Here is a 16,611-nt window from a genome sequence, read left to right as displayed (position 1 = left end):
TTCTCTCTCATTTTCCACATCTCTATCTCCTGGCTTCTTCTTTGATGCCTACAAACATGCCCAGGTCTCTCCTATCCTTACAAAACCTTCACTTGACTTTGCCTTCCTCTCCAGCTGTCTTCCTATATCACTCCTACCCAATTCCAAGAAAAAAGATATCTATGCTCACAGCCTCCACTTCCTCACCTCCCACTCACTTCTCAACTACTTTCAATCTAGCTCCCAACCCCATCACTAGACTGAAACTGCACTCTCCAAGGTTGACAAGGTCTTTTAAGTGCTAAATCTCATGGGCTTTTCTCAGTCCTCACCCTTCTTGAATTCCAGGAAGCTTTGGATACTATTAACCACCTCTTTCCTAGACATTCTCTTCCCCTAGTTTCCAAGATGTTGATTCTCCCTTTGGACTGATTGCCTTCTCTTCAGTATCCCTTGCTTGAATCACTAGCCGTGGGTGTCCCTACAGTCCTATCCTGGATCCTCTTTTCTCTACTTCTCTTTCAGTGAGATCATCGACTCTCTGAGGTTCAGTTATCATTGGTACACAGATAATAATGATAGTATTTATATGGCATTTTGAGGTTTGTAAAGCACTTTACATGTTATCCCATGCAGTCCTCAGTCTCAAGATCTAAGTGCCATTACTATCCCCATTTTTACTAATGAAGAAACTGAGGTGAATGACTTGCCCATGGTCACACAGCTAGTGTCTGAGGCAGGACTTGAACCCAGGTTTTCCTAACTCCAACTCTAACCTCCTATTCACTATGCCATCCAGCTGCCTGAGTCTCTGTATTCAGCCCTAGTTTCATTGCTTAACTCCAGGCCTGCTTTATCAGCTGCCTGCCTGACTGCTCTACCTGAACATTTGTGACAGTTCAAACTCAACAAGTCCAAACCAGAATTCATTATCCTTACCCTAAACTCACCCATTCTCCAAACTTCCCTATTTCTTCTGAGGGCACCACCACCCCTCCAATTTCCAGTTCCAAAACACCTCTAACAGGTTCTATGATCTAAGATCTCTCCCAGATCTAACACGCTCTAAGGTCCCTTCCAGCTTGACATGATATGTTCTGGCCTCCCTCTTACTCAGTCAGTTGCCTAGTCTTGGTAAATCTACCTTCATATTTCTCCTAGAACTCCTTCTCTCTACCTACACAGCCTTTATCCCAGTCCAAGTCCTCATTATCTCAATCAATCAACAAATATTTATTAACACAAATTTATTATGTGTTTACCACCATGTGCCAGGCATTGAAGTAGGTATTGGAACACCAACAATACAATACATAAAACAATATCTACTCACAAGGAGCTGACATTCTAAAGGAAGAGACAACAAGGACATATAAAAATATATACTATATATATGCAAAAAGAATAAATATAAAATAGTTAAACATAGGATGGTTTGAGAGGAATGGCACTAGCAATTGAGGGGCATAGGAAAGGCTTCATGGAGAAGGTGATCTTAAAGGAAGATAGGCCTCTGTGATATGGAGGCAAGGAGGGGGTACATTCCAGGCATGTGGGATAGTCAATACAAAGTCATGGAGATGGGAGATATAGTAACCTATGGGAGATACAGAGAAAAGACAGTTTGGCTGAATTAAAAAATGTGGGAGGGATCAAAATAAATTAATTTAAAAAAATAAAAATTAAAAAAAATTTTTTAAATGTGGGAGGGGAAATAGTGTACAATGAGGCAGGGAAGATAGCTTAGGACAGTTGTGAAGGGCTTTAAAAGCTAGACTGAAGAGTTTATATTTGATTCTAATGCAACAGGGAGCCAATGAAGTTTATGGAAGAGGGGAATGACATGGTGCAATCTGCTCGCATGGAAAATCACTTTGCCAGCGGTATAGCAGATGGACAGGAGTGGAGAAAAACTTAAGGCAATTAGGAGGCCATTCTAGGCAAAAGGTGATGAGAGTCTCATCTAAGGTGGTAGCTATGTCACTCAAGAAGGGGTCAGACTCAAGAGAACATGGAAGTAGATTTGGCAGCTAATTGGATATGGGAGAATGAGAGGTTGGGGAGAATGAGAGGTTGAAGAGAATAACAAGGTAATGAATCCTTGAGACTGGGGAAATAGTGTTGCCTTTAACAGAAATAAGGACATTTTGAAGAGGGGAGAATTTTGGGAGGAAAGATAATAAGTTCAGCTTTGGACATGTCGAGTTTGTGTTGTCTCTAGGACATCTAGTTTGAAATATCCAACTGGCAATTGCTGATGTAAGATTAAATATAGGAAGAGGCAGGCTGGATATATAGATTTGTGAGTCATCTGCACAGAGGTGCTAATTAATACTATGGGAACTGGTGAGGTCACTGAGAGAGAATGTAAAAAGAAAGTAGGGAACCTAGGGCAAAGGCTTGGGAAACATCCACATTTAGGAAGGAAGGAAAGAAAGGAGGAAGAAAACAGGCATTTATTGAGTATCTACTGCATGCCAGGAACTGTGTTAGGGCATTTTACAAACATTATCTCATTTGATCCTCATAACAACCCTGTGAGGTAGGTGTTATTATTATTATTATTCCCATTTTACAATTGAGGAAATGGAAACAAACAGAGGTTAAATGACTTGCCCAGAGTCACCCAGCTAGTAAGTGTTGAAGGCCAGAGTTGAACTCGAGTCTTCCTGACTCTAGGCATTGTGCCACCCAATGATTAGGAGAGCTTAATCTGCACAATGAACTGGCAAGGAAAAATGAGGTGCAGGTAGACAGGTAGGAGGAAAACCAGGAGAAAGCCCAGAGAATGTAATCTATGAGAAAAGCGTGGTCAGTAATGTCAAATGAAGCAGATGTGTCAAGAAGGATGAGTATTGTAAAAAGACCAGCAGATCTGGCAATTAACAGATCATTGGAAACCTTAGAGAGAGCTGTATCAGTTGAGTGAAGAGGTATGAAGTCAGACTACCAAGGGTTGAGGAAAGGAGAAATAGAGGCAGGGAGGGTAGATGCATTTTTTTCCTAGGAGTTTGGCTCAGAAAGGGAGAGATCTAATATGATAGCTTGTGGGCAGGGTCTAGTTAAGGTTTTCTTTTTAAAGGATTAGGGATATTTGGGTATATTTGAAGGCATCAAGGAAGGAACCAACAAATTGGGAGAGACAAAAGATTCGAGAGAAAGGATGGCTAAAGTTACAGTCTGCTGGAGAAGATAGGAGAGGGTGAAATCAAGGGCACACATAGAGATAGAGGGTCACCTCAGTGTCAGAGAAAGTAGAAAGGAAGAGAGTTGGGGATAATGTTAAGGAGTTCTGAGATGAAGAGAAGAAGCAGTTCACATTGAATGGCTTCATTTTTCTCTGTCAAGTAGGAGTTGAAGAGAGGGCGGAAGATGGAGAATTTAAAGAGAGAAGAGGTTTGGACAAGCTTTTGTCAAGAATGACACAGAGTGGGGGCAGCTAGGTGGCAGCTAGGTGGTGCAGTGGATAGAGCACCAGCCCTGAAATCAGGAGGACCTGAGTTCAAATCCGGCCTTAGACCAAACACTTGACACTCACTAGCTGTGTGACCCTGGGCAAGTCACTTAACCCCAATTGCCTAAAAAAAAAGAAAAGAAAAGAAGAATGACACAGAGAAACAATGAGGAAGGAATACCAGGATTACTTTGCTGCAATTAGGTCCCAACTGAAGTTGGATTACATTCATTTATAATGTACCCAATAGGCACAGTGTTGCAACTTCCTTCCGCCTATTTAGCAGCACATGAGTTAGAGTGGAGAAATTGGGAGCAATCCAGAGTAGAGGTTGCAATACCTTCCTAATTGGTCTTCTTAGCTGCCAAATTGACATTCTCAAGATACAGGTCAAACAATGTCACACCTATGCTCAAAAATCTTTGTGGTTCTGTTGCCTTTAGGATAAAATAGGAATTACTCAGCGTTGCATCCAAAGTCTTTTGGCCACATTGTGGCCCCAGACTACCTTTTCAAACTCATTTCTTATCATTCCCCTTCATGAACTCCATGAATTCCAGCCAAAAGGCTTATTTGCTGGTCCCTGAACTCCTCATTCTATTTTCTCCCTCCACAACTTTGCATGGGCACACCTCCAATTTTTAGAATCCTTTGCTTCTTCCCAATCACCCCAAGGGTTAGTGCCCTCCTCTTCAAAATACCTTTTATTCACTTCTCTGCTGTATGCTGCACTCCCTGGAAGAACATAAGCTCCTAGAAGGAAGAGAACAATTTCTTCTTATCTCCAGTGCACAACCCAGTGTCTTGTACAGAGAAGGTGCATACGAAGTGTTAATTGAAGTGAATAAACCTCTCTCTATTTTATAACTTAGGAGGTGTTCCTTGGGTTCTACTGTGGATTGCCATAGGCCACATGATTCTTTCTCAGTTTTCCCTTCAAATAGATTTGTGCCCTAGACCTGAAAGGTGACATTATAAACAAATCATAGGAAGAAGGAAGAAATTACCTTTCGGATCTAAGAATTTATGACTAAACAAGGGAGAGAGAGGATCAAAGAAGGCAAAATATACAAATTCTATTATATAAAATTTGGGTTTTTGCACAAACAAAATCAATGAAGTTAGTTAGAACAGTTAACTTGGGGGGAAGGGTGTGTAAATCTTTGTAGCAAGTTTCTCTGCTAAAGAGTTCATATCCAAGATATATATGGAATTGATTCAAACTTATAAGAACAAGAGGTCATTCCCTAATGGATAAAATGGTCAAAGGATATGAACAGGCAGTTTTCAAAGGACGAAATCCAAGCTATGCTTAGGTGGGAGGGTAAAAATTGGGTAGGGTCCCTTGAAAGCTAGCCATACTGAAGCGGATTAAGCCCTAGACTTGGGGTTCAGGAGGTTGTCCTCTACTTACAAGCCGTGTGACCTTGGCAAAGCCATTTCCTCTCTTGCCTGTTTCCTGTTATCTGTAAAATGGGGATAAAAATACTTGCACTACTTACCTCCTAGGGCTGTTACAAGGAAAGTGCTTTGTAAATTGTAACAAGCTATAGAAGTGAGCTATTATTCTGCTATGGAGGGTACAGAGTGTGTTCTGGGCCTGCCTGATGCCTCATCCACGGCAGGAGGGAGCCTTGACCAGGTTTTCTCTAACCCCTGGCCAAGGATTTTCATTATGGGTAAATTGCCCTGAATTTTGCATCACTGGACCTAAGGGGGTCCCTGACCGTCGGGTTTCCCAGTCACAGACATTGAGCAGGAGATGTCGGTCAAAGTGAACATCCTCCTGAAGTCAGGACTCCTCTCAGCCCCGGCCAAATCAGAAATAGAAGCCGCCTGCCTTCCTCCTGTCATCTCTTCCTTCCCCCGCAGCTTCTTAACCAGCAGCGATCGATGCGGCCCCGGCGCGGGCTGCCCTTCCCCTCCCACTCCCCCTTTCCCCCCTTGCTGCCCGGCCTGGGGGAGGTGGGGGAGGCGGTTTACGCAGCGGGCGAAGAGTCCATTAAGAAGGCGAGCTTGGCTTCCCCGCTTCGGGAGGCGGGGCTCGAGCTCAGCTCAACCCAGGGAAAAGGCTGAAGCAGCCTCAGCCACAGCGCACAAGGAGGCGCCGGGCATCCCATCTCCCCTTTGCAAAGTAGGGGTGCCCTCACCTCGCCGAATGCATACAGTAAGCAGGGCGGCCAGGGTCCAGTTTAAGCATCTTGGAACCAGCCAAAGGAGAGGGCACTATACTCTGCTCTGGGGAAGTTCCCAATGTCAAGGGCGAGGCAGTGAGGCTCGTGCTCCGGTTTGGACAGCGGTAAGGGGTGCCGGCTCCGGCAACTGGGGCGGCACTCAGGGAGGCAGCCTGCCCCAGGCTAATTCGCATAATCCCATGGGGTGCAGGGGTGCAGGGGTGCAGGGGAGATACGGGCCAAGGTCTTGGGGACATACATCGCCTGTGCTGCTATAGAAAATCCCCGACGGCACAGATGGAGCGCCTGGAAGGGGGAGGTGGCCAGAGCTGCAGTGGGAAGTTTGAATCTCTGGGGTTTCAGTTCCTTTCGGCTCTGAAACTCCCTTCCCTCTTCAAGAAGCCCCGACTTCTGGGGAAAGCCGTTGGGTGAGGGAAGAGTGATGGACGCCCTGGCCTCCTGACCTCCTTCACCTCGGGCGCTCTGCTTTCCTCCAACCCGCCCCTTCCAATTGAGGGAAGAACCAGCGGATATCGGTTCGAATCACGAATCTGACACTAGTTATTTAACCTTAAGCAAACCTCTCCAGGACTCAGTTTTCCCATCTGTAAAACTTTGAAAGAGTCGAACAAGACAACCTTGGAGGTCCTGTCCAGTACTAGCTCCTATAATCCCATGCAAGGATGTAGGATGTGGGGGCCACCTTGCCCATGGAGAGCTCTGTATGTGAGGTGGGGGTGGAGAAAAGCCTCTCGGGGGAGGCGTGTTGGGAGCGCGACTGAGTCGCAGAAGGCCTCCTTCCCCAGACTCAGGGTTGTCTTTCTCTTCCCTCCGTCTCCAGGAGCCGGAAGAAGTACATTCAGGGGCCACCATGGTCAGCGAATCTCCTGGCGGCCTCTGGAGGCCTGGGCTGCCCGGGGAGGCACTCAACGTGAACGTGGGCGGCGTGCGGCGCCGTCTGAGCCCGCGAGCTCTGGCTCAGTTTCCCGACACGCGGCTGGGCCGTCTGCAGGCTGCTGCATCGGAGGAGCAGGCCCGTCAGCTGTGCGACGACTACGACCCCGGCAAGCGAGAGTTCTACTTTGACCGGCACCCGGGCTTCTTTCTGTGTCTGCTCCACTTCTACCGCACCGGCCGGCTGCACGTGCTGGAGGAGCTGTGCGTCTTCGCCTTTGGCCAGGAGGCTGAGTACTGGGGGCTAGGCGACTGCTTCCTGGCCGCCTGCTGCAGTGGCCGCTACCATGAGCGGCGCCTCGAGCGCCACCGGCGTAGCTGGGACGAGGAGAGCGACGTGAGCAGCGTGGACACGTCCCCCGACGAGATCTCCGACTTCAACCAGGACCTGCAGCGCTATCGCGCAGCGCGCTGCGGCCAGCTGCGTAAGCGCCTCTGGCTGACCATGGAGAACCCAGGCTACTCCCTGCCAAGCAAGCTCTTCAGCTGCGTCTCCATCGGCGTCGTGCTCGTCTCCATTGCGGCCATGTGCATCCATAGCCTGCCAGAGTACCAGGAACACGATGAGGACGTGGCCGTGGCCCACCCGCTCTTGTTGCGACTCGAATACTTCTGCATCGCTTGGTTTAGCTTCGAGGTGGCCTCCCGCCTGCTGCTGGCCCCAAGCCTGCCCCGCTTCTTCCGGCATCCCCTCAACCTCATCGACATCGTGTCTGTGCTGCCCTTCTACCTCACGCTGCTTGTGAGCGTCATGCTGGGCCGGTCCTCGAAGCTGGGCAGCATGGGCAAAGTGGTGCAGGTCTTCAGGCTCATGCGCATCTTTCGGGTGCTCAAACTGGCCCGACACTCGACCGGGCTTCGCTCCCTGGGGGCCACGCTCAAGGTAACAGTAGCGTCATAATTAGGCAGAGGCAACCTGGTGTGCGGGATAGTCGTTGGCTTGGAGTAAGGACGACTGGGGTTCAACCCTTCAGCCCTGACACTGGCTGTGTGATCAAAGGCAAAGTATTTGACCTCTGAGCCTCTGACACCTCACTTTTGAAGTCCCATAAATGAATGAGTTGTATCAGGTGTGGGATAAATAGCACAGACGATCCTTAATGCGTTGACATAATAGGGTTTAGTACTGGAAGGAACCTTAGGAATTTAATTCAACAAACAGTTGAATTTGTTTCTACTACATGCCAGGCGTTGTGCTCAGCGAAGGTACGGGACCTGTGATTTCACTGAGATAGGGAACTCTCAGATGAGGAAACTCCCTCCACCAATGCAGGTCAGTAACCCCTGTAATTTAAAGTCTTAGGTAGTTGCTTGGAGCACTGAGACATTACCTTGACTTGCCTAGGACCACAGAGCTAGCATGTAACAGAGGTAGGACTTGAATCCAGGGCTTCTAGGTTGGCTCTGTAGCCCCTAGATCAGGAGACAAAAATTGCAAACAGTCCCTGCCCTAAAGGAGCTTACATTATACTGGGGTATAATTGTTGTTTAGCCGTTTTTGGTCTGTCTCTTACCCCTTTAGGGGTTTTCTTGGCAAAGATACTGGAATGGTTTGCCATTTTCTTCTCCAACTCTTTTACAGATTAGGAAACTGAGGCAAACAGGGTTAAGTGATTTGCCCAGGGTTACACAGCTAGTATCTGAGTCGAGATTTGAGCTCAGGTCTTCCTGCCTCCAGGCCTGGCACTCTATCCACTTCACCTCCAAGCTGCCCTACATATACTAGGTTATATACTAGGGTAATTAAGGAGAGGATAATATTAGGAAGGAGAGAGCACTGACAGTTTAGGGGGACCAAGAAAGACTTCCTGTTAGAAATAGCATCTGAGCCTTGAACGATCTTGCAAGGATGATGGTGCCACAATAGACACAGGAAAGTGTTCCCTTATGGACATGGTGAATTTGAGATGTCAATGGTACATCTCAGTGGAGATGCCCAGCAGGAAGTTGGTGATGTTGGGCTAGAGACAATAGCGAAAACAGGGTCGGATATATAGATTTGAGGGTCCTCTGCTTAATAATGAGAATAGAATCCATGGGATTGTTTGAGATCACAGAGAAGATGGAAAGAGGGAAAAAAAGGGCCAAGAACAAAGGCATGGAGGACCCCCATGATTAGGAGGTAGGAAATTCATAATGATCCTAATGAGAAGGAGCATTCAGACCAAAAAACCAGGAGAGGGTATTCAGGAAGAGGACATGGAGGGGGAAAGCTGCCTATTAGTCTGAGAAAAGACTATCACATTTAAGAATTGAAGTCACTGGTAACCTTGAAGAGAGCAGTTTTATTTGGTTGGGGAGAGGAGTCAGAATTCAGATTGTTGAGAGTTGGTGAAAGAGTGGCGGTAGTGAACAGAACTGCCTTTTCCTAGGATTCTGGATCTCTTGGAGAGGCAGTCGTAGCATAGAGACCTTGAAGCCAAGAAGACCTGGGGTTCAAGTCCCATGTCTGTCACATACTAGCTGTGCAACATCAAGCAAGTTACTTCATCTCTCAGTGTTCTATGCAATTTGCCAAGACTAAGTTGCAGAGAAGTCACTTACCTGCATTGGTAAAGTGAGTCTCCTCATCTGGGAGTTCCCTATGCCAATGAAATCAGAGGTCCAGTCCTTGACTCTTGGATTTTTTGTTCAGTCGTTTCAGATATGTCTGATTCTTCATTACCCCAAGAATTTTCTTGGCAAAGATACTGGAGATATTCCAGCTTATTTTCCAGATGATGAAACTGAGGCAAATAGGGTTAAGTGAGTTGCCCAGGGTCACACAGCTAGTGTCTGAGGTCACATTTGAACTCAGGTCTTCCTGACTCCAGACTCTATCCACTGAATCACCTAGCTGGCTTTTTTTTTTTTTTTTTTTTTTTTTTTTAGAGAGAGTGAAACATAATGATAACTTGAGGGGATAGCAGGGTCAAGTGAAGATTTTTTTCTAAAAGAAGGAGAAAACTGGGGCATTTTTCCAAACAGCAGGAAAGGAAAGGAATAGGGAATGGAAAGAAGCAATTATTAAATATCTGCTATATGACAGGTACTGTTAAAGGAGAGATTGAAAATCAGAGAGAACAAAATGAACATCTCTAGAATTATTCTATATGTGAGTATTTTGAAAATAAACTAGAATTTCTACACAAAAAAAGAAAATGAGAGAGAAAAGGGATAAAAGAAAGAATAAACTTGTGCAGCAGATGGGAGGCAACGGAATAAAAGGCCTAAGTAGAGATGTTTGCCCTTGCAAGGAGAAGGAGAAGAGGATATGTATGGTCTCTTATTTCCTTAGTAAAGAAGAAGTACAGTCTTTTGTTCAGAGGAAGGGGGAAGAGGTGGTGTGGAGAACTGTAAGAGGGAAAGTTAGTTTAGATCAGACATTGCAGAATGTGATAATCAATAGTGGGGAGAGGGAGGGAAAGGATTGCAGTGTAGCAGTGAAGGCCCAGGTGCTATAATGTAACATAAGTCTGCAGTGGTCCCAGGCAGCATGGTTTTGTGACTTCCTCCTTTGGTGCTCAGCAGAAAAGGCAGATGCTATGGGTAACCTAGGGCAGAGCTTCAGTAAGCCATGAGCAGTATGGAAGGACAAAGCATGCAAGGGTAGAGGATGGTAGATAGTTGAGCTTGTTAATTAAAGGGTTAAGACTGTGAGGCCAGAACAAAAGTGATAGACTCAGAGAGCAGTTGAGTGGATAACACAGGGAGAAGGAAGAAGAGGTTTAGGAGAAGTCAGACAAAGGGGAAGATGGAAGGATGAGGTTATGGTTAAAGAGAAGAATTTCAGAGTTCAAGAGCATGAGGTAGCCCATTAATGAGTGATGGTGAGAGGAATGGTGTAGCCATTTTTTATGTGTGGATGAGGTGGAATGAAGGAGTTGGTTATAGGAATAGAGAAAATTGATGAAATGGATGACCGGGATGTTTGAGAGGATATGATAGCATATTTGGAAGTCCCAAGTGTAAGGACAAGGGTTGGGGCGGAGAAGAAAACTTGGAGTCAAGTACTGAGCTCCTTGAAAAAGGAGGAAATATTACTGGGGCATAGCTGGGTAACTGCAACAAGGATTTGGAATTCATGCTGTAGACCATTGGACCTCAAATGAGGAGAGGTTGCTGTGTGATGGCAACAGATAGAAGGTGTGGAAGGGGCCGTTATGAGCAAGGAATAATAACAGCTAACATTTCTATGGTGCTTCCTATGTGTCCGGCACTGTGTTAAGCATTTATAATTACTATCTCATTTGAGCCTCACAACAACTGTATGAGGTAGGTACTGTTATTATCTCCATTTTACAGATGAGGAAACTGAGGTAGGTAGAGGTTAAGTGGCTTGTCCAGGATCACACAGCTACTAAGAGGCCAGATCTGAGCTCAGGCCAGGCACTCTATCCACTGCACCACCTGGAATATACCCACTCCTCCTATTTGCTCATTTCATTGGGAGCAGGAGAGAAGGTACATTCAGTACTGGAGAGTGGCCAGGGATGCAGTGTCTTTGGGGGGAAGGTCAGGTTTCCATAATTTAAAGGTGGATAGTATGTGAGAGGAAGAGACTGAAGATAAAAGAAATTTAACAACAGAACAGGAGATCTAAAGGGCAAAATGGAAGGTGGAGGAAAATGGGAAAACTCAGGATAGAGAGGGCTAAGATAGATGGGGATGAAAGAGCAGTAGTAATATGGAAATGGAATTTTCACTCCAGCAAAAGACAATTTTGATTCATAGGGATTAGGAGAGGAAGGTTTGCTAAGCCATGTGAAAATACCAGTTCAGCAAAGAGTCCTGTGATGGTGGAGATTGGACCATTTTGTTTGACACCAGCAAGAAGTGAAGTTGGTTAGGGCTTCTGGGTCACCAAGGGCCTGATGAAATTACTATCTAGCCCACCCTCCCTGAGGGTGAGGAGGACAAAACATGTCTAGAAATGGGGTAATGGCTAGCTCAGCCTAACACAGCTAGCAACTGGCAGTGTTGGGACCCTTGTCCATTATCCTTTAATGACAAACCCATCACTCTCCCTTCCCATTATACAGAACTGCAATGAGAGCTCACATTTTTTTAGGTTTTGAGGCTGACAAAGTGTTTCCTTCAGAAGATCCTTGTAAAGAAGATAGTACAAGAATATGATCCACTTTTACAGATGAGGAAACTGAGGCCATAAAGCTAAATTAACTTGTCCATAGCTAATTGATAGTTAGAGCCAAGATGTGAACTCAGCTTTTCTGACTCTAAGTAGAGAACTTTTATCAGTACATTCTGATGAAGTAGCAGACACTCCCTGCCTTTTCTCCTCTTTTAACACATAACTGGGCTTTGATGGGAGAGGGAGGAGAAAGGAATAGGAATCTGAGGCTAGAGTTGGGGGTTTGGGAAAGAAAGTACAAGGGAAAGGGGGACAGAGACTGTCAGTAAACAATTTTTAAGCACCTATTATGTGTCAGGCACTGTGCTGAGCACTGGGGAATACAAAAAGAGGCAAAAGATAGTCCCTGGCTTCGAGAAGCTCACAGTCTAACGGGGGAGACAATAAACAGAACTGTGTAAAGGTGCTGCCGCATCTTAGTGTGAGTTTCGAACAGCTTCCACTAGGTAACTGAAGAGCTGCTGGAATGCAACATACTTTGCTGTATGACCTTGTACCTGTCAGTGAACGTCTCCGGACTTGAGAGGAGCATAGATTTTGAGCCAGAAGGAACCCTAAATATCATCCAGTTTCATTTTACAGATGAGGTAACTGAGGTCAAAAGAGGGGAAAGGGCTACTTTACACATAGAGTAAGTGGTAGAAATGGAAGGAAGGAAGGAAATGAGTATTTATTAGGCACTACTATGTGCCAGGCACTGTGCTAAGTGCTCTCCAGATGTTATTTCACCTGATATAACAACTCTGGAAGGTACGTGCTATTATTACTCCCACTTTTCAGTTGAGAAAACTGAGGCAGACAAAGTTTAAGTAACTTGTCCAGGGTCACACAGCTAGAAAGATGAGGCCATATTTGAACTCGGGTCTTCCTGACTCCAGGGCCCAGTGCTCTATTTACTGTGCCTCTGAGAGCTTGAGGCCTTTGACTCCAAATCTATACAATTTCTACTATACAATGATGACTCAGCTTCTTTCCCCATAAAATGGGTGGGGATCTAAGATCTAGAGTCCTTTTCCCTTTTATTATGAATTAGGGTGAGAGCTAGGTGCTGAGGATATCAAAGAGAAAGTCTTTACCTTCAAGAAGCTTGCATTCTGTTGTAAAGACATGACGTGGTACATAGATAAGTACAAAATAATTTGGGCAAGGATAGAGCACTGAGGAAAAATGTCTTTTGGAACATCTCAGAAAGATTCTCATTGGAGGTAGTCCCTTAAAGTTGACCTTGAAGAAAGATAAGGATGCTGAGAGATAGAGGTGAAGAGAATGCATTCCAGGCATGGTGGCCAGCCTATGCAAATGCATGGAGGTGGGAGATGACATGTTAAGTTTCAGGGCTGGTAAGCTGCTACTATGCATAATGATAGAGATAACAATAAACTACTGACTTCAGAATGATTCTGAAGAAGCACTTTGTGAACCGGTGAACTGTCATTAGATCACAGTGTCCTTTACAATTTTGTTCAGTTGTTTCAGTGATGTCTGACTTTTTGTGAGCCCCATTTGGGGTTTTCTTGGCAAAGATACTGGAGTGGTTTGCCATTTCCTTCTCCAGATCATTTGACAGATGAGGAAACTGAGGCAAACAGCATTAAGTGACTTGCCCTGGGTCACCCAGCTACTAAAGGTCTGAGACCAGATTTGAACTTAGGAAGGTGAGTCTTCCTGTCAGGCCCAGTACTCTATCCACTGAGCCACCTAGCTGCCTGTTCTTTTTCCTGAGGGCACCTTGAGAAATTTCCAGGTCTCCTACATTTCTCAGCAGGTGATGTTTCTAACCTTGATTCCCTTTTGGGTCTCACGGCCTTCTGTGTACTAACTGGATATTCCATGTGGCTTCCTGCTGTACCTTTGGGCCTAGGGCCTGGCATTATTATCTTCCTATCCCCTCTTCACAGAGAAGGTCAAATCTGGGGAGAAAGGCGAGAGGGAGAAAGGAGATAAAGACAAGGTTTGTTCCTGGAAGGAGGGCCAGGGGAGTCACTGACAGCCAGGATATCTGTGGCAGTTTCATGCTGAATTTATTGCATACTTAAAAAGAAAAGCAAGCTTTCCATAACAGAAATTCACAGTTTCGTGTACAGCTCTCTCTTGTTCTATATGTATATGGAAATGCTTGCTTTATATAGTGTTTGCTGAGTTCAGAATAAAACCAAAATGAAATGGAAAATAAAATAATTAAAACTAGATATCTTCTAAGGCTCCATTTTGGTCTGAACCTATAAACCTATGGCCCTCCATGAAGCCAGAGCTCTTCCGCATGTCTGAAAGTGATCTCTGCTTACTCATTCGACACTTTATCCAAACCCTGTCCCCTTTTGATCTAATCTTTCTTATTTGTGTACAATTTTATTCCCTTTATTAGATTGTAAACTTCTTGAGGGCAGGAGTAGCTGTGTTTTTTTTTAATCTGTTTCCTTAGCAGCCGTCACTTGTATATAGATAGGTACTTAAGTATTTGGTAGGCTCAGGGGGGGGGGGGGGGAAGGGACCCTAAGGTGGCTCTAATTCAGTCTCCTCAGCTTATGAAAGAGGAATGGAGGGCCACAGATTAGGCAATTTGCTCAAAGCCACACCGCTAGACAGTAACAGACCCGAGCTGGTCCCTGTGCTGCCTCTGAGTAGGAGGATGGGGGCCTTGGGAGCAGGAAAAAAACTGCTAGCCAGAGGTCCCGTACTCTGCCCCTCTTCAGAGAAGTGTTTCTCAGGCCCGGGCCCTCCCTCTGCACTATCTGCTTCCTGCAAGGCAGAGGGCCAGGACAGGCAGACGCTGATGGCTCCAACGAGGAGAGAAGAGTATTGATTGAGGTGCCAGCCTTCAGGCACAGGTGTCAATTACTTCCTCCAAGGCAGAAGAAGGTCTGGTCTAGACCTCAGGGGGTCTAACTTAACCCCAGAAAGACTTCTGTCCTTGTTTCCTCTTTGTGAAGGGAGGACCTGAAGACACGAGGTTCGAATCATAGAATGTCAGAGCTAGGGGGATATTAGAACAGAGCTAGAAGAGAATTTAGAGATTATTCAGTTAAAATTCTTTTTATTTTACAGGTTGTATAATTGAAGCCCAGAGAGGGAAAGGAATGAATGCGAGGTTGCCCAGCATGCTATTGGTGAATAGCATGGAGGCTCTGGAGGCTCTGGAGAAGAGCAGGCTATAGGAGAGAGGGCGTTCAATACCTTTGCTTTCTCTTCCAGCATAGCTACCGGGAAGTAGGCATCCTGCTGCTGTACCTGGCTGTGGGAGTGTCCGTATTCTCTGGTGTGGCCTATACAGCTGAAAAGGAAGAAGATGTGGGCTTTGACACGATCCCAGCCTGCTGGTGGTGGGGCACGGTGAGCATGACGACCGTGGGCTATGGGGATGTGGTGCCTGTGACTGTGGCAGGCAAGCTAGCTGCCTCAGGCTGCATCCTAGGTGGCATCCTAGTGGTGGCCCTCCCTATCACCATCATCTTCAATAAATTCTCCCACTTCTACCGACGCCAGAAAGCCCTGGAGGCGGCTGTGAGGAACAGTGACCAGCGTGAGCCCAGCCTTTCTGTAGGCGCCTCCAGCACTGAAGATGGGGCATCTCAGGCTTCAAATGAGACATCTCGGGAGGGGAACTTCCCAGAGCCCAGGTCCCGAGCATCAGATGTGGCCCCTACACCGTAGACTGTGGATCATAAGATTTAGAGTTGGAAGGGACCTTGGAGACCATCTAGTCTTCATTTACAGATGGGGAGACTGAGGCCCAGAGGGGTTAAATGATTTGCCCTGGCATATAGCAGAGCCAGGATTTGAATCCCAGGTCTTATGATTACAGTTTCATTGTTCTTTCTGCTTTTCCCAGCTGCCTTCTCTAGTCTGTTAAAATCAGGGCCCCAGACACTTGGATGTGTCTTTTCTATCCCTCAGCTACTCATACCCACCTGGCTGAAAGCATGGATATAACCCTTTCTAAGAGGTCCTGGAGGCCTGGAGTGGGAAGGGATCATATCCTTCATCACCTAAGGGACATTTGTGGGCAAAGTGTCAAGCCTAGAATTAGAGAAGGAAGGGCTGGGATCTTGCCTCAATGGGACCAAGGTTGGATGAACCCCCACTTTTCTTCTAGAAGTCCATAGAGGCCTCCCACTGCTGTTCAGAGTAGCTCCCATCATGGTGTCCAGAAAGGACAGGCAAGTATAGAGGACACATTTAACAGACTGAACCCTAGAGTGGAAATACCCACTAGAGCTGGGTAGAGTGTGGGAAGGTGGTCTTCATTTTTGAGCCTGAAAACATCTGGTTTCATGGGACCATCCTGGGGTAGTGCTGCTTTCCTTCGATCCCAAGAGCATCCAGAGGATGGTAACTAGGATGGTGGATGGCCTTTTGTTAATTAAATATTGAAGGAACTGATGATATTGAAAAGACCTGGGGAGGGAGAGGATCCCTGACTATGTGTTTGAAGGGCTGTCATCTGGAAAAGGAATGGACTTGCTTTGTTTGCTCCTAGAGGGCAGAACTTGGGGCAGCAGGTGGCAGTTGCAAAAGAGACAAACTTCAGTTTGCTTAAAGTTAGAACTTCATGTTAGAGAGGGAATGGGCTGCTATTGGCAGACCCCTCTTTGAAGGGCTTCCACAATAAGTAGAAGAGCTACTTGGTCAAGTGGGAGTGGGGATTCCTCCTTAGGTGTGGGTTGAGCTATGGGCTTAGGTATGGCTTTTGAGGTCCTCCCAGCTCTGAAATTCTGCCATTCTTTAAGTATGCATTGCCTGGTGATCCACAGCCTTGTGTGCCCCACAGGGGCAGGACTCTAGGCTTTTCATTTTCATCCTCAGTGTGGTTCTGTATAGGACTCTCTTGTCCTCACTCCCTGGGTGTCCGCAATGACCTGAAGCATCCCCCCTGATTCTTGGGCTGAGCTGAGCCAGCCCTTCTTAAAGCTAGACCCTGT

The 16,611-nt window shown here is 46.2% G+C and overlaps 1 protein-coding gene across 1 annotated transcript; it reads left to right on the top strand.

Moving 5' to 3' along the window:
- The first annotated feature begins 5,554 nt into the window (after nt 1–5,554).
- KCNS1 (potassium voltage-gated channel modifier subfamily S member 1) lies at nt 5,555–15,425 on the top strand. The gene is made up of 3 exons (XM_027848812.1): nt 5,555–5,732; nt 6,449–7,444; nt 14,885–15,425. The coding sequence occupies exons 1-3, from the start codon at nt 5,592–5,594 to the stop codon at nt 15,341–15,343; spliced, it is 1,596 nt and encodes a 531-aa protein (XP_027704613.1). The 5' UTR covers nt 5,555–5,591; the 3' UTR covers nt 15,344–15,425.
- Nucleotides 15,426–16,611: the final 1,186 nt, after the last annotated feature.

The sequence above is a fragment of the Vombatus ursinus genome, unplaced genomic scaffold, assembly GCF_900497805.2.
Source record: "Vombatus ursinus unplaced genomic scaffold, bare-nosed wombat genome assembly UNPS02000580.1, whole genome shotgun sequence".
NCBI lineage: Eukaryota > Metazoa > Chordata > Mammalia > Diprotodontia > Vombatidae > Vombatus > Vombatus ursinus.
This window is presented reverse-complemented; position numbering and strand designations above follow the sequence as displayed.

Bases quoted from the DNA above. Each gene is read 5' to 3' on its own strand.
- KCNS1 (XM_027848812.1), top strand. From the start codon at position 5,592: ATGCATACAGTAAGCAGGGCGGCCAGGGTCCAGTTTAAGCATCTTGGA. The intron at 5,733-6,448 runs GTAAGGGGTGCC...CTCCGTCTCCAG, and splicing joins GTGCTCCGGTTTGGACAGCG to GAGCCGGAAGAAGTACATTC. The intron at 7,445-14,884 runs GTAACAGTAGCG...TTTCTCTTCCAG, and splicing joins CCCTGGGGGCCACGCTCAAG to CATAGCTACCGGGAAGTAGG.